The 17,325-nt window shown below is 36.6% G+C and overlaps 2 protein-coding genes across 6 annotated transcripts; one reads left to right on the top strand and one right to left on the bottom strand.

Moving 5' to 3' along the window:
• Positions 1-838: 838 nt before the first annotated feature.
• LOC143465717 (uncharacterized) lies at positions 839-4,621 on the top strand. 4 transcript variants are annotated; one of them, XR_013118641.1, is made up of 4 exons: positions 839-2,382; positions 2,718-2,918; positions 3,366-3,474; positions 3,624-3,663. XR_013118641.1 is itself a non-coding variant. In XM_076964167.1 (3 exons), exons 1-3 carry the CDS (start codon positions 2,352-2,354, stop codon positions 3,727-3,729), a joined length of 246 nt encoding a protein of 81 aa, XP_076820282.1. In that variant the 5' UTR covers positions 2,217-2,351; the 3' UTR covers positions 3,730-4,621. The 4 variants fall into 4 exon arrangements, 3 of the variants coding, with proteins under 3 accessions (XP_076820280.1, XP_076820282.1, XP_076820281.1); XM_076964167.1 differs by lacking the exon at positions 2,718-2,918 and having other exon boundaries at positions 2,217-2,382; positions 3,624-4,621; XM_076964166.1 differs by lacking the exon at positions 839-2,382 and having other exon boundaries at positions 2,795-3,196; positions 3,624-4,621.
• Positions 4,079-5,541, bottom strand: LOC143465716 (uncharacterized). 2 transcript variants are annotated; one of them, XM_076964164.1, is made up of 3 exons: positions 5,104-5,541; positions 4,953-5,020; positions 4,079-4,848 (listed from the first exon to the last, which is right to left on the bottom strand). In XM_076964164.1, the coding sequence occupies exon 3, from the start codon at positions 4,811-4,813 to the stop codon at positions 4,079-4,081; it is 735 nt and encodes a 244-aa protein (XP_076820279.1). In that variant the 5' UTR covers positions 4,814-4,848; positions 4,953-5,020; positions 5,104-5,541. The 2 variants fall into 2 exon arrangements, with proteins under 2 accessions (XP_076820279.1, XP_076820277.1); XM_076964162.1 differs by having other exon boundaries at positions 5,229-5,539.
• Positions 5,542-17,325: the final 11,784 nt, after the last annotated feature.

The raw sequence follows: 17,325 nt of genomic DNA, 5'->3' as shown, positions 1-17,325 counted from the left end.
CCAATGCGGCTTGCGGCCCAAATGCGGTGTGAGTATCGATAAGGAAGTGCACAACCAGTTCAAAGTTACTACAATATGACGTCACTGTGACGTACTCGTATTGTGACGTAAAAAGTGACGTCAGGTCAGGTCAGGTCTTCACGGAATGTAGAAAAAACGTGTTTTTTGAGCGTCTTAAATGAACTATTTCAACGAAAATAAAACCACAGGTTCATAACAAAAAAATGACTTCAAAATCCTAATTTTTAATCTGCCAAAAATTCAACTACCTGTATTCTCACCGTAGCGGCGTACTTTCTCATAGGACTAGGCAAAACTCAGTGAAACGTTAACAATCTAAGCTCAACCTCTCCTGGGGCCAGATAAGCCCTAGGAAAAAAGAAGGGGAATCCCAATTCCGTGCTATCAAACATACGCCAAAGATACAGTAAAAGCGATAAAGTACAAACCAAACAACAACTTTATTCATTAGTGGTTCTTCAATGAATGCCTAACGCAAACCATACAAGGTGTCAAGGTTGAAGGTAAAGAGTAGGCCTGTCTCTAGTCCTCCCTCACTCACTGGTCATTGCAATAGCATGTGGCGAGATATTTCTGTATGACGCTTGGTTGGTATAAGGCTTGGAACCATAGATATTTTACATATAACAATATACATAAGATATCTATGCTTGGAACAAGTTGAGCAATCTGTAGGTGGCACTGTGTTTAGGGATGCTGTTTGCCAAAATTTACGCCATTTACGTCGAGAAAAATTCTGAGAGTTGTGCGCCGAAAACCAAAGTCCAGTCGGTTTGACACTGACATACTAGTTTGAACAAATTGGTCAATGCAAAGAGATTTAAACACATGAGTAGAAACTTCTCTTTTGCGCATGACGTCATGTTTGTTTCTTTTATTCTCTTGGAGCATATTCTACTTTCTCCACGGTCACGGTTCACTACATAACAATAAACATGCAGACGACGACAATGATTTTCAGATCTGTTTGCTGCTGGAACAGATTAGTCTTATTATTAGGGTGCAGTTATTGGGATCCATTGGGTGTTAATTTTAATTGAAATTAATTATTGAAATCAGGTGAGAGTTTTAGGTTCAGCAATTAACTTAGTTTCAGTTCCTTGAACTGATAATGCTGCTGTTTTGTATCAAGGCATGGCTTAGCCTACTTGAGTTGCGCGGGAAGATTTTTTCGTTCACCACATTTAAGGTGAAAAATAAAATGAATGGATGAAAAATTTAGATAGACCGAGTCATATTGTATTGTTTCATCTGCGCATAAAATTTCGCTCCACGCGCAGAATAAAAACTTTACAGATTAAGACTCAATAGTACAGGTCTTATGTTGCAGGCTTTAAGTTATTGAAATAAGCTAAATAGTCTGAAATAATGGCAAATTTGTGCTGTTTACCAATGTGCAACAACAGGTCACCTGCCGTGACTCTGTTTAAGATACCTTCGAGAAAATTTGTAAAAAAGGAGAAGGAAAGCTGGGCAGAAAGGTTGGAGTGTATCGTGCTGGCTTGCAGAAGCGACGAGCACATAAAAAATCTATTTGCTCGAGATGCTGTGAAAATGTGTGAAGTGCATTTTGAAAGATCTGACATTGTTTTAAGTAAAATTTGTTCTACATAGACTTACATGCAGTGTAACTAGTGTATTGAGGAAAGATATTTAATGTAATGGCATATCTAGCGTTTGATGCAGTGTTTGTTTTCCATGAGATGGTTTGATGCAGAACTTCATTAAATTTACTAGCGAGTGAGCACAGCATAACACTGCATCTGTGACAAGCTATTAGTGCAAACCTTCACTGTGGTTTCAGATTAATATATGTACCATTACAAGTATCAAAATTGAAAATGTTCATGTATGCACAAATAAGAGTTTTTTTGCAGAGGGTTCGCGTAAAGAATTACGTGAAGGAGCAGTACCCACTTTGTCTTTGCCTAAGCTGACTTTGGCGCAGGTACATTCAAGAAAGCCGCCGAAGAAGCGTATCTTTGAAACAAAATTACATTTCAAATCTGTTGCGTCCTTGAAATCTGCTCGCTTGCCGGAAGGTTGGCAGAGGTCATTTGAAAACAAAAATCTTGTTTTTTCTTTTTATGATGGCTGTGATCAACCTAAATACTCGATTGGAGTATTATATGACATGTCATTAAGGATATGCTATTATGGCTGGAAAGCACCTCGCTCAAGTTGTATTTACTCCCTGGATATAACTACTCAAACACTACACGGCACCATAAAAGATATTGAATCGTTTTCAATATGTTCTGGATTGTATAGTTCTGGAAGTGGCCTGCCACACATGACCACCAAATCTATGACACCATTCAGTTCTGAAAATGCACCAACGGTTAGGAAACTTGCATACAGGTGAAACTAGTTTTTCAATTGTGCCTATTGCATTTGTTACATAAATGAAATTTATCATTATTTAACATTGAATGAATCATATAGAGTGGTGGGATTCAGCCGGTTCGTGCGAACCGGTTCTTGGAATTTTAATGACATCTGCAAACTGGTTGTTAACAAGCATATGTATAAGCCTATGTGTATGTCGGTAACGGGTCAATATGGCATGCTGCTAGTGACCATATACTTACTTATTTTTGGTAACACTGATAATGCATTGCACTTAAAGTGTACACAGTATCTTAGGCATATTTTGTGACTTTTCTTGTTAAATGAACCAAATTTCTTGTTGTTAGAAATGCAAGTTGTGAACTTTTTCTCAAGGAAAGTGGTCAGTGCAGGAGTTGTTGTAGTGTAGATGAAAAGCAGGGACGGCTCAACCAGAAAAGGCTAAATTATTACCATATGGTTAAAGATCAACCTTTAAAACGATCAGCGCAGCCAACATTTAACCTACCATCTCGAATTACCTCCACCTTTACTGCTAATGAAATTTGGTGATATTGCACTTCGTAATCCTATTAGTAATAGTCTCATTCGCAAGATTGTCAGTGTCAGTAGCTGTGCTTTTTACACTTAACTATATGTAGATTGAGCAATGCCAGAAGATAGAAATAAAACAGTATTATTTAAGATAGTCTTGTTGTTATGAAGTAATTCTTTATTAGCATTAGAGAATTAGAAGCTAAGGTTTCGACTCTGTTAGCTGATGATACGGTGCAAGTGGAGGTAGATAGAATTATGTCAGATGACATGACAGCCATTGTTAAAGCAGGTATCATACCGATTACAAAGCTGGTAATCCAGAATATGTTACTTATAAGTTATAACTATTCTAATGAAGCTACAAATGTAATGTGATGCACCTACACAATGCATATAACTCAGTCTTTTTGTGTCGTGTGTTTTTGTGAAGTTTACGTTAATATCATACATTTTTTTAGCTCAAGATGAGGATAAAATTGATAACTTCTACTCAATCTTTTGGAAAGAGCAGCAAAAGCTAAATAGTATGAAAAGAAATGGGGAAAGATATCACCCTGAGTTAATAAAGTAGGTTTAGGTCTCCTTGAGTAATAAACTACTGAATAACTACTAAGTTCAGAACTGAACTACTACTGAGTAACTAAGTTCAGTTGACCTCAATTTTTGATTATTTCGTAAAAGCGTGCTAAAATCAACCCTTGCAATTTTCTTTATAGGTTCTGTTTGAGTCTAGCTGCTAAAAGTAAAAGCGCCTATGAAGAATTACGACAAAGTGGCATTTTACGACTACCAAGCTCACGCACCCTAAATGACTATCGGTAGCGTATGGGTTCTGTTCTCTGCAATTTGGCTACTACAATGACCCATTGGAGGCCTATTTCGGTCATATGAGACAAACTGGCCGTCGAAATGAAGTGCCTGATATTCACCAATATGCACAATTTGAAAATGTGATAATGTGCAAAAAGAATATCAAGTCACTTAAGGGGTCAAATGTAAATCACGTTATTGACTGGAAACATGGTGATGTTTGCGATGATCCAATGCCGAAGCGAAAAAATTAACTTGATTTCGAGTGTTTTGACAGTCTGCTTACAATACAGTAACACTTAATCCTTCTTGAGCTAAAACTGACGAAGTACATGTAAGAAGACAACTATGTAATGTACATTCATTTTAATGATTTTCTCAGACTTACATTTTGATCAGAGGTTACATGCAGTACTGAATTTAAATGATTGGCTTTTTGATAGCATCTAATCTTCACGTAAAATTTACATATTTTCATGCACAATTTTTGCAAACATTCATCAAAATCAAGATTTTCAAATATATCTTTTATGTTACAAACACTCAAAGAACACATGCAACTTTCCATGATGTGCTCCTTTATGTCTTGTTTCCTAAAGACACTTTCTTCATACATCAACAATTTCACTAGTGATTTCGCTGGAACTGTAAGATGTCCATAATTGTTATTATTTAAAGCGGAAATCAAGGAACTATTAGTGGTTTCATTACTATAATCAGTTAAACAAGACAATAGATCTATTTCTCTCGGATTTATACAGCGCTTAGTGAGTTTCTGCAAAATATAACCACCTATGTACTGAATTATGAATTCTTCGTCTCGGGTTAACTTGTGTAATGTCAAGTGTTTCCCCTTTTTGTTGTGTGCAACAGTGGTAACGTGTGATAAAAATACATCAAACAATTTTCGTGTTAAACATAGTGACAATTTTCTTGGCAAGAAAAATAGTGATGGGATGCACGTAATTCCATTACAGGAGAATTTATGAAACAGTTCATCCGGTGAACTGTACGAAGAAAATAGCTTCATAAAATAGTTAACCGCATCTGCAGTTAGATCTGTTTTAACGCCACCCACTGTTTCCCACCATTCCATCAGCTTTTCTCTTGTAACATTATTGCAAGAAGATTCTGCAAGACAAGTGTAAAATTAAGTTTGTTTGATTTTTTTAATCGGATTTTGCCAATGATAGAGCTCAAAATGAAATAAGTTTCAAACAAAAAAACAAATATACCGTGAGCAGTTTTTTGATGAGCCAGCAAAGTTTCATTACTTGTGCAGTTATGCAAACATTGTCCACATCTGCAAATAAATATTTTCATTATCAGATTAAATGACATCAATATATCAGTACAGTATTACTTCAAATACTCGTTACGACTTACATTAATTTGTTGTTTTGCTTGGCTGTTTATTATAAATTGGCGAGAACGTACACTCTGGGTGACCGCCATACAGGACAAGCTCAACAGCAGTTGGCTAATTGATTAATAGGCATATCGTATCTTACATGAAGTTTGCTGCATCGTCTTCTGGGTCACAATCTATTTCAATAATTAACTTCAAGTTGACATCCATTAGATCCCAACAACTGCACCACAATAACAAGATCTGAAATCAGACTTTCAGTAGCCTATTTTAATGACACAACACCTGCAACATAAGGCCTATGCTAATGAGTAATGAGTTTAGTTGCTAATTGCCTGGTCGAAGATAAATGTGGTGAACGAAAAAATCTTCCCGCGCAACTCAAGTAGGCTAAGCCATGCCTTGATACAAAACAGCAGCATTATCAGTTCAAGGAACTGAAACTAAGTTAATTGCTGAACCTTAAACTCTCACCTGATTTCAATAATTAATTTCAATTAAAATTAACACCCAATGGATCCCAATAACTGCACCCTAATAATAAGACTAATCTGTTCCAGCAGCAAACAGATCTGAAAATCATTGTCGTCGTCTGCATGTTTATTGTTATGTAGTGAACCGTGACCGTGGAGAAAGTAGAATATGCTCCAAGAGAATAAAAGAAACAAACATGACGTCATGCGCAAAAGAGAAGTTTCTACTCATGTGTTTAAATCTCTTTGGTCAATGTAAGTGCTCTTTAACAGCGAGACCGTACGCACTGGTGCGTAAAGAAAATTCTTGTGCGGATGAAGTGTGGATGAAATTCGTCTCTCTGATTTTCGGTTATTTACAAGCAACGCTAAATGGTTATGCAAGTTTGGCGTTTTCACACTTAACCTGGCGTCGGGCCATGGTCAAAGCAAGCTTATCCGTAATATACGTTGCGCAGTTTTCACAAAGTAAATCTAGTTTTGTCAATATAGCTTCCATAAATAAAACTGCCATTAACAAGGGCGTTACAGAATGTTGAAATGGCAAAGAAAAAACAGGAGCAAATTAGCGGAACATGTTGATGTCATGTTATAACAAAAGAAATGGCTTATCTCGTTGAGACTGTGACGGTTACGTCACGAGACATGTTTTGTAAATGCTAAAATTTTATTTTGGGATCTTGCGATTCAATTGTTGACCAAAATTAAATTCTCCTTAATGACGTTCAGATAAATTACCTCGCTTGAACTGGTGTACCACATATAGTACTGTTGTAATGTTTGCAATTTTTCCACTACCCTTTTCTTTCTCTCAGTAGTTTGTGGGGATTATGTAGAAATTGCAAATAATTATATTGGCATTGCAATAGTTTTGATTTCTCTCCAGGCAGATAATAATGTGCAAAGCTTGTAGCGTGCTGACGGTAGTTGAAGTATTTCAAGTAGCGTTGTTTTACGGCGTAAAGTTTGAGTGTACTTGATGAAACATTTAATGACGTAGAATGTATGCGATACGTGGTTTTATGGTAGCAGTGTAATAATAGAACATGGCGTTAGCTGATTGGCTGACGAGTATGATATAAAAGGTTAAACTTGGTTCAAAAGATACCCCGCTGCATGCTCTGGCCGGCGAGTCTCTGCAAGGGTTTGTCCCTTCAGGACTTGCTAGTACTTCTCTCGGTTTTTAGTTTTGGATCTGTTTTACGTTTTGGCTTATTCAGTATTGAATTCAAGTGATAGTTCTATTCAAATGTGGAATGGTAATTAATTGGTTTCGATGTGACAACTTATTCGGACAATATAACGATTTGAACTTATGAAGTTGGTGTTGATTTAAGAAGCAAAATAAGACAGTGAACGCAACGGAGTCAAAGACAATCATAGGAGTCAGACAATAAACCGAAAGACTTGGTTTGGCTTAGGCCATCCCAAAACCATTACACCACCACCCAAATCCCATAAGTTACTAGTTACTACGACTGTATGGAACGCCAACGCCGCAAAAATAGTAAAGTGTTAAATTGAATCGCAAGTATGCAATTTATGTATTGTTTTCATAATTTGATTGGAAGGTTTTCAAACGTAATTTTATAGATTCAAATCACGAAACAACAAGCCAAACGTCAAAACCGGCATTCAAACGGGCTTTTCTGTGATTGCTGTTGCACGATTCACATGCCAATTATCAAAATGGTTTCGCAACATTTACAATTACACCACAGTTTCATAAACTTGACTTTTTAAATCAAAGCACGACATTTGAAGTCAGATATAACAACTGCAAAGCAAACTGGCTGTTGGCAAGTTACAATGCCTAATGGCAAATGGTATTTTCTTTAATCGGATTGCAGTTTTGTTAATCAAATGTCGGTTTTTTGAATCATGTAACTTATACCATGAATTATAAAATGGCCAAATGATTGGAAATTAGTCTTCGTGAATTAAAAATGGGCCAACCAATTTGCAAAATACATGTGTGATTAAACAAACATGCATTCCTAAAAGCACTAAATGATTCTATAAAAGTACGTATGAATCGCATAACGTCTTCATGAATTGACAAGTATAGATGGATCGGAAAATGTATAGATGATTTGCCAAAAGTGCATGAATCGCCAAATGTACATGATTCGGTAAATGCATGCATGAATCGCCAAATGTACATGATTCGGTAAATGCATGCGTGAATCGCCAAATGTACATGATTCGGTAAATGCATGCATGAATCGCCAAATGTACATGATTCGGTAAATGCATGCATGAATCGCCAAATGTACATGATTCGGTAAATGCATGCGTGAATCGCCAAATGTACATGATTCGGTAAATGCATGCATGAATCGCCAAATGTACATGATTCGGTAAATGCATGCATGAATCGCCAAATGTACATGATTCGGTAAATGCATGCATGAATCGCCAAATGTACATGATTCGACAAATGTATGCGTGAATCGCCAAATGTACGTGATTCGACAAATGTATGCGTGAATCGCCAAATGTACGTGATTCCACAAATGTATGCGTGAATCGCCAAATGTATGGATGGTTCGTTGTTAAAGTGCGCCGCGCCAAGTGTGCAAAAATGTCTCTCTTGGGGAAAAAATGTCTCTCTTGGGGATACCAAGAAGAAAAAGGGATTTTGACAGAAGACAAAGTTTTCTGAATAGCTTATGTTTCGGGCAGGCCGAAAGTTACCGTGTATCGTCACTCGTCAGTGCAAAATACTTAGCGATCAGCAATAAGAATAAGCTTAGTTTTGTTCGCAATGAAGAATGGGATGTTTCTTTAGAAGTTATTTCAACACTACACGCGTTAGGTTATGTTCTATTTGAAATGTGATTATTAATCCGGGCCAGTACTGCAGTGCTGTGGTATTCCTTTCCATTCAGGTCTGCAATTCTGACTGCAAAATGAAATAAACCCAACCAACCTCATGTGCTGCTTAATAAAACGCTAAAAGGCGCTCTTGAAAGACTAGCCTGAATAGGATATACCAGCCTTCCACAGCACTGCAGTACTGGCCCGGCTTAATAATCATAAGGGCAACCAGTTTTTTGACCTAAAAATTTTAAATTTTGACCTCATTTTGAAAAACGCTATACTGATAGTCTCTACACTGTCTACAGCAACTTTCTAATCTAAAGCTGCATTTAAAAATGACAAAATGCTTTTCTAGTGTTGACTTTTTTTCGTTTCTGCGTATTAAGATTGACAACTTGCAGTTTCAAATGCAATGCCGTCACATCGTGACGTCACCAAACGCGCTGAAAAGCCTTCCCTCTCTTTGTGGCTTTGGTTCTAAGTAAAATTTGCGGCACTGGAATTGTCTTCGGTACAAGAAAAGAGAAAAACGGAAAAATAATATTACAAAATGGTTACAAAATTACAAGTTTAATAGATTTTGACCTAAAAAAAAGACCTAAAGAAACAATTTGACCGTATTTTGACCTAACATAACATTTTGACTTTATTTGACCTAATAACTTCTATACCACACGTCGTACAAAGCTGAAATTTGTTTTGTGCTTGTTTCATAGCATTCTGAGCAGGTAAAAAAAATTGACCATATTGACTTTTGGTTGCCCTAATAATCACATTTCAAATACAGTCGAATCCGCTTAATTCGGACACCGGATAACCCGGACAAGCGCTTTATTCGGCCAAAATGCTCGGGAACGGAACAAAAGTAAAAATTGAACGTAAAAAACTCCCGTTAATTCGGACAATTCTCCGCTTAATTCGGACACAGGTTCGCAATTCCTATCGTTAGGTTATGACACAATAAACAGTACTTTGTTGGTTCTAACACAAGATGCAGTTGCATTATGAGTGATTATGGTGAAACAATGACGATTGATGCGATAACAATCGACAATGAATTCATATAACGCCGTGCCAGCTTCATAGTCGCTTTTACTTCGGTACCATTGCGACCATCTTGTAGAACAGAATGGTACAGAAAAATTTAGAAGAAAAAGTGAAATTGCTCACTAAAGTAAACGAAGAAAAAAATGACGACGCTTCCTTGACAGTTCGGCAGTTAGCTGCCTTGGTGGGGATATCAAAACGTACTTTGCAAGATTGGCAGAAAAATGATGCAAATCTGCGTGAACAACGTGAAGAGACTATGCTTCGTGGACGAGGTTTAAAGACAGAGAGGAAGCGGCTCAGAATGTGCGTTTTATGCGTACTCATTTACTCGTACTCTTGTGCGTTTTATACGATCAGTGCCAATTACTGCAGTATAGCGCAGCTGCAATTCATTTATTACGCAACACTACAGTATTTTAAATGCGTTGTTTGCCTTTACGCATGACCATGAAACGAACAATCGATTTTCCGCTTAATTCGGACAAAGCCGTTTCTCCGCTTAATTCGGCCAAAAGTGAGCGGAACCAAAGTGTCTGAATTAAGCGGAGTCGACTGCAGAACATAACCTAACGCGTGTAGTGTTGAAATAACTTCTAAAGAAACATCCCATTCTTCATTGCGAACAAAACTAAGCTTATGCTTATTCCTGATCGCTAAGTATTTTGCACTGACGAGTGACGATACACGGTAACTTTCGGCCTGCCCGAAACATAGGCTATTCAGAAAACTTTGTCTTCTGTCAAAATCCCTTTTTCTTCTTGGTATCCCCAAGAGAGACATTTTTTCCTCAAGAGAGACATTTTTGCACACTTGGCGCGGCGCACTCTAACAACAAACCATCCATACGTTTATCGATTCACCTACATTTGGCGATTCACGCATACATTTTTCGAATCACGTACATTTGGCGATTCACGTACATTTGGCGATTCATGCATACATTTGTCGAATCATGTACATTTGGCGATTCACGCATGCATTTGTCGAATCACGTACATTTGGCGATTCACGCATGCATTTACCGAATCACGTACATTTGGCGATTCATGCATGCATTTACCGAATCATGTACATTTGGCGATTCATGCACTTTTGGCAAATCATCTATACATTTTCCGATCCATCTATACTTGTCAATTCATGAAGACGTTATGCGATTCATACGTACTTTTATAGAATCATTTAGTGCTTTTAGGAATGCATGTTTGTTTAATCACACATGTATTTTGCAAATTGGTTGGCCCATTTTTAATTCACGAAGACTAATTTCCAATCATTTGGCCATTTTATAATTCATGGTATAAGTTACATGATTCAAAAAACCGACATTTGATTAACAAAACTGCAATCCGATTAAAGAAAATACCATTTGCCATTAGGCATTGTAACTTGCCAACAGCCAGTTTGCTTTGCAGTTGTTATATCTGACTTCAAATGTCGTGCTTTGATTTAAAAAATCAAGTTTATAAAACTGTGGTGTAATTGTAAATGTTGCGAAACCATTTTGAAAATTGCCATATGAATCGTGCAACAGCAATCACAGAAAAGACCGTTTGAATGCCGGTTTTGGCGTTTGGCTTGTTGTTTCATGATTTGAATTTATAAAATTACGTTTGAAAACCTTCCAATCAAATTATGAAAACAAAACATAATTTGCAAAGTTCCCATTCAATTTAACACTTTGCTATTTTTGCGGCGTTGGCGTTCCATACGACTGCGCAATGTAACAGCAGGAAGCTTTGCCCAAAGGTGTAAGCCTTTGTGTCTGACAATAAATAAAAATGGGAACTTTAGCATTTAATAATGTGTAATTGTGTATAGACAGAGTTTAAGCAACTAACAGCAAATTCTCACGCCGTTTGAGAAATGAGAACTTATACCATCGAAGCAGAAGCAAAACAAGTTATCAACCATCAATCGTCCTCGCTCATATTGTAACAATAGCCGCCAGTGATGCCGGTCTTTATGGCGAAGATGCTTGTTGTGTAATACTTCACTAAGTAATACTACAATGAAACATTATTGTCATAAGACATTATATTTAGTTGAAAAGTAATCGGGTGTTGTTATGGACACAAGAATGCGCGCTTTTCTTGTATCGACAAAAAAGTGGAAATTATTAGTAAGTGAATTAGGGTTAAAGAGTGAAAAAAAATTTATCGAAATATTTTTTCATTGGTTTTGCGCGATCCGACCATTAAACTTGTATCGTCTTGTAAACAATTTGCTTTAAGATGACTTTTGCTTACTTTTAAAAGTATATATTTTAACTTTACTATCAGCTTGCAGCTTTCGATGTTTCTTTTTTATACATACATCGCTAATGAAACCTCAGGGACCGGTGTTACTGGTGCATGGGATCGTTTGACCTGAGATAATCTGTAGACTATACATTCGCGTAATCGTACTGTTGTGAGATGGATAACATTGAATAAAAAAACAGATATTTATTAATTAACGTTTTCAACTATATAGGCTATGTACCACTCCATTCGCTTGTATAGGGACTAGGGAGCATTGCACAAACCCATCAAATCGGCAAAGAAGCCTTTAACTAGGCTAAGCCTAACTACGGTAATATGAATGCCATGTAAAAATATTCCCCGACAAAGTATAGTAGACGGTATGATATCGCAAACTTTATTCTCGAAAGTCTTAAACTCGGCGATAATTGCTCATCGCTCGAGCCTCGATTACCGATCTTGTCTTCGTGCAAGTTCCGATAGATACAGACATTTTTTAAAGTTTTACTTATTACCCGAATTTGGAACTGTTCATCATTGAACAAAAGTAAACGTCGTTCTTGTGCATAATTTGCAGAGGTGGGCAGTACCGATACCGATACCGTTGGTATACTTTTAGAAAAAAGTACCGAATCCCTGTGCCGAATTACTTTTTTCAAGAAATATAATGTCGGTCCCGGTACTCAGTACTTTCAAAATGATTACTTCAAGGTTTTCAGAAGTATATTTTTTAATTTCATTTAAATTAAAACTTAATTTCAATTTTAGCGCTTTTTGTTTTTTTTTTTTTAACCAAAAAAAATTTAATTTCAGATGTAGCCTAATTACAACTAAATTTTGGAATATAAGAATTTAGACTTTATGAACGTTGTGCTGACTTAAAGAAACAATCGTAGATAGCATAAACAACGGAGTCAAAAACAAAATAGAAAAGGAGTTTCAAAAGAACGAATAAAGCCTTTGGCTTTAGGGCAGGCCAACCTAAAACAATTAACCTCGCCCATCCCCGCATTACAAAGAGTTATAATTTTTTTGAAAAATATCTAAGTAAAAATATCTAATACCTAAGATAAGTAACTAAAATATAGTTAATTTTTTTAAGCCGTTTAGGATCTTTGACTCGAGTCAAGTCGAGTCACCAAAAATCGTCACTCAAGTCGAATAGAGTCAAGCTAGTGACTTGAGCCATTATAACACTGATTCATGCACCTGATAAAAAAGTGAATAAAAAGTATGTTATGACTACATTTGAGTCATAAGTTGCTTGTTGAAAGCTGCATTAAGTTAGGAATGTTTAGAACTTTGTTCAAAAGATGTTGATAAGCCGTGGATATCGAATCACAAAAATGCGTTTATATTGTATGGTTTGTTTTCCATTGCCATTGACTGTAGGGATCTGAAAGAATGATGATAACCTTGGTATAGCAAAATAACAAAACATGTGCTCATAAAACAATTAACTAAGGTAAAAGTACGGCGAAGCCCGCATCTTAAAACTTTACCAAAGTGCTATAAAGATGAAAGTTTGGCACCGCCACCAAGAGCGAAACTGAAAAAATTTTCTATTTCTAGTAATTGATCACTTTTCTCTAATGAAACAACAAAACAAAATAGATTAAGCCTGCCACTATTTAATGGAAAAAGTTGTGCGTTCAAAGCTAGTTTTCACAGTTTGACTTCTAAAATAGGTCAATTGTTACGTCATCATATTTCCTGTCTCTCCGCATTGAAGCGTATTATTTTCATTTACTCATTCACGCACTACTAACTCGACTAACTGTTCTCTTGTGTTCTCTTTTTGCAGTGACCTGGTTTTTGTCACAACGGGGGGCGGCGTTACAAGAAAAACTTTTACCAATGTATCACTTGTAGAAATACTTAATTTACACCAAATGCATTTTCTTTAGTTTTACAATTATGATGTATACATGAAGCCAGATGTTTTTGCTACTAGCCTAACATGTAAAAATCCGATCAGTTTACGACGTATAGTTTTCAAGTAATTAACGATTGAAAATCTGTGTGCAGTGTCGGGCCACACATAATAAAAATAGTCATGTCGCGCACCCGGTTTAAATAGGGTAAAACCAACGTCAGCCAATATTAAAACCGTAAAATGAAGTAAAACTTAAATTTAGTATTGGTTTAATAACCAGGTGTTTTAGTAATTAAACTAATTGTATTGACACAAAATGAGTAAAATAAAGAGAAAGTATGACCAAAATTTTCTGAAGTATGACTTTATAGATACCACAGTGAACGGAAAAGTCGTACCGCAATACGTGATATGCTTAGAAAAGATAAGCAATGACGCTTTGAGACCAAGTCGTTTGCAGCGTCATCTTCATGAACATAAGGACAAAACCTAGGAACAAACTTGACTGTGAAGCCGACCTAAGATGTGCATTATCTTCTACAAAGCCTCGAATTAAACGTTTGATTTCCCGAAAACAACTACTGTACATCCTTCACATTAATGAGAGTTGATTGAAGATAAATTGTTGTTTTGTTTAACGCTTTTTTATTTTGCAATGAGGTGGGGCGCAGATTTTTAGGTACCGTCAAGGGGGGCATGTGCCAAAAAGTTTAAGAACCCCTGCGTTAGATTATACAGTGCTTATAAAGATCAGCGTTATTGATGGACAGAAGATGACAGTGTTAGATGTCTATGTTGTTGGTTGACATTACTGCAGACGAAAACAGACGAATATACAAGAAATATTTGTTAACAATTTGGCGGGAATTAGTGAAGGTAAATGAATGACGCTTGTTTTGAATTCAGCAAAAGTGCAGAATCGCAGGATTGCCAAATTTACTAATTTCGCGATTTTGCGCGAGTTTTGGCTGGTAAAATATTGTCGTTACCGTTTATTTCAAAAGCTGGGCTACTTCTGGATCTGTCTCATTATGAACAGTTTTTGCATTTTCATGTAAGCTAGCCTATGCAGCTACGGTTTATGGGGTTGCTGGCTAGCCCTATACCGGCAGCGTCTATTTCACCGCTTGCCAGGTACTAAATTTGGAAAAACCTACTTCGGTAAACGCTTAGCCAGTTAAGCAATTGGTATTTTCTCACTTCGGAAAACGGCGGCCGGTGAATTAGACACTTATTTTATCGGCCGCCGTTTACCGAAGTAGGAAAATACGAATAGGCCTACGGTAAACGGCAATTAGATCTGTGACTTGAAATGTATGCTAATTTTCAACTTAAAACAACCAACTAATTTTTCCAAACTGGGAATTAACCTAAAGTAATCCACTCTGAACCAAGCTCTCACTTTTCATGATTAAATTACTGGTCTAGTATACAAGTGCACAACCACAGGATGCCTTTATATAGGCCAATCTATAAGACCCAAGTTAATACGTTATTAGGCGTTACTTTTAAACGTTACTTTTCAACAAAAATGACAATTTTTTCCAGAGTCTAAATTAATTTAAAACTAATTCCCTCCGACCCGGACCCTCATATGTCTAAACTACATCAAAAATAAATTTGGACAAAAAAAAGAAGTTAAACAATAGCAAGGTTTAAACTTGAAACCGCCAGCATATGAGCGTCATCGTCAACCACTATGCAACCACACCGCATTGCTTTCTTTCCCTCGTTTAAAGCAAGAGTGGTAAACCCATCAGAAAATCTGATGATCACCGTATGGTTCAGTAACTTTGATAAATGGACACCGGTAAAATAGTCACTTCAGCCCCAAACCGGCTATATCCCCACCGGAATACGTACCAGTCCAGTAAGGCCTATAGCTAGGCCGGACTGCAGACTACATTGTGCACTTAAGATATTCACTTTAATCAAACCATGTCACTTCATATATTGATTTCGGCTGTTAATATCTATGTTTCTAGCGTTAGGAAACATCTCCTGTACATCTTCAGGATATGTTTCATATTCAAGTGTAGTTGTTTGTGTTATTATGGTTTTAAATTCGTTAAACTTAGGAACTATTTTGTGAGTTTGGTGGCCTTGCTAACCTACCGTCTTATAGCATAATTTTATTATTGCTATCTTGCATGCATGTTTATCTTGCATATCAATAGATAGATAGCTGGTCAATAGACCCTTTCCGAGTTGCTGTCTGGGTGGTAAGATTTTTTCATCTGCCTATACTTAACAGTGGACATTCTTGACCCATTTAGTTTTTAAATCACAAATCATTTAGGCATCGGACTGTAACAATTTTGCTCAAGTAAGTAGCATACGAATTCCTTTACGCAATAAAGAAAAAAATTTGAAAATATGTTGCCTAGTTCTTAACCTTACAGCGGTTTGAATTCTACCTGGTCTTGTTCGGTGTGATGTCTGGATGCATGGTCAGCGAAGCATGCAACGTAAAATGGGTAAGAAATTGCATGGCATCTGCGGCGCGTCAAGTGGGCTAATTTTGTTTAACATATCAAGCAAAGTTTAAAATAATCAACTAGAAGTAAATACTAACCAAATTGTTACATTCAAACGTGCTGCAGATACCACGCAAACTCTTATGCATTTTACATTGCATCCTACTTGTGACTTCGTATCAAACAAGTTCAGTGCGTAGGACTCAAAGCCTTGTAAAGTAAGAACTAGGCAACATATTTTAAAAAATTTTACTTTATTGCACAAAGGAATTCATATGCTACTCACTTGAGCAAAATTGTTAAAACCTGATGCCCAGAACACTTTTAATTTAAATAAAAATTAAAGTGGGTCGACAATTTCTATTAAGTGTAGGCGATCATAAAAATTTTGCCACTCAAAAAAATAAAGCATGTGTTTTATTGTGCTATAACTACAACGGTTAGCATCCTAACTTTCGCTTTGCACAGTTAATGGCAAAAAATAAACAACACAATACAAATGAGCTATTGCCATTTTCAGCAAGATTTTGGATGTGCCAAACAACCACAAATGACAAGTGTGGTTCGCAAAAATGTTTAGATGCAATGGAAGTGCGCACATTGGTACATAGTTACACAGTAGCCCAATGTACAAAGTTTGACTTATTCTATCTTTCAATCAATTGAAAATTGAGTGCACAGAAGTTCTGTCAAAGTCATTGAATGCAAAATAATGCATTTTAAGTGCTGCACTGAAGCTCATGAAAAGCAGTTTTGAGTGCGCCTGTGCCAATTTCTGCAGCTTGATAGGTAGGCCAGTGGTTCACTGGTTCTCAACTGTTTCCCACTTGCTGACCTCTAGCTTATTAACGATTTTAAATTATTAACATTTAAAATAGGTGCACTCAATACAGTTTTCCATAAGTTTCACTGTTTTCCATTAAGTTTTCTAATTTTTAATTGAGTTAGTCAAACTGCATGCATGCATGCACTGTGTAATTATGCACGTAAGTGTATACTTACAGCATTTTTTCACAACCATGCTTGTCATTTTTGGTTGCTTGGTGCATGCAAGATCCCGCTGAAAATTCTACTCTGCAGTTCGACTTAGCTAAATTGAGGAAGTAGCAACACTAATCTACCCGACTGGAAAGTACGGTTGTTTTCGACTAAAAATTGTGCGTGCATAGGCATAAATTTTGGCGTGATAGTGCGCACTGAAACCTTAATTGTTATTTTATTTATTATGATATATATTGTTGTGAAGATAGAAAATTTTACGTTAATGAATCTTTTGATTGCTATGGCAAATTTGTAG

Source organism: Clavelina lepadiformis, chromosome 7 (assembly GCF_947623445.1).
Source record: "Clavelina lepadiformis chromosome 7, kaClaLepa1.1, whole genome shotgun sequence".
Classification (NCBI taxonomy): domain Eukaryota; kingdom Metazoa; phylum Chordata; class Ascidiacea; order Aplousobranchia; family Clavelinidae; genus Clavelina; species Clavelina lepadiformis.
This window is presented reverse-complemented; position numbering and strand designations above follow the sequence as displayed.

Excerpts from the sequence above, each read along its gene's own strand:
- LOC143465716 (XM_076964162.1), bottom strand. The coding sequence starts at position 5,296 with ATGGATGTCAACTTGAAGTTAATTATTGAAATAGATTGTGACCCAGAA. Across the intron at positions 5,021-5,228 it reads GACGATGCAGCAAACTTCAT|ATGTGGACAATGTTTGCATA; the intron begins GTAAGATACGAT and ends ATTTATTTGCAG. Across the intron at positions 4,849-4,952 it reads TCATCAAAAAACTGCTCACG|AATCTTCTTGCAATAATGTT; the intron begins GTATATTTGTTT and ends CTTGTCTTGCAG.
- LOC143465717 (XM_076964165.1), top strand. The coding sequence starts at position 2,156 with ATGTCATTAAGGATATGCTATTATGGCTGGAAAGCACCTCGCTCAAGT. Across the intron at positions 2,383-3,623 it reads GTTAGGAAACTTGCATACAG|GTTCTGTTTGAGTCTAGCTG; the intron begins GTGAAACTAGTT and ends TTTTCTTTATAG.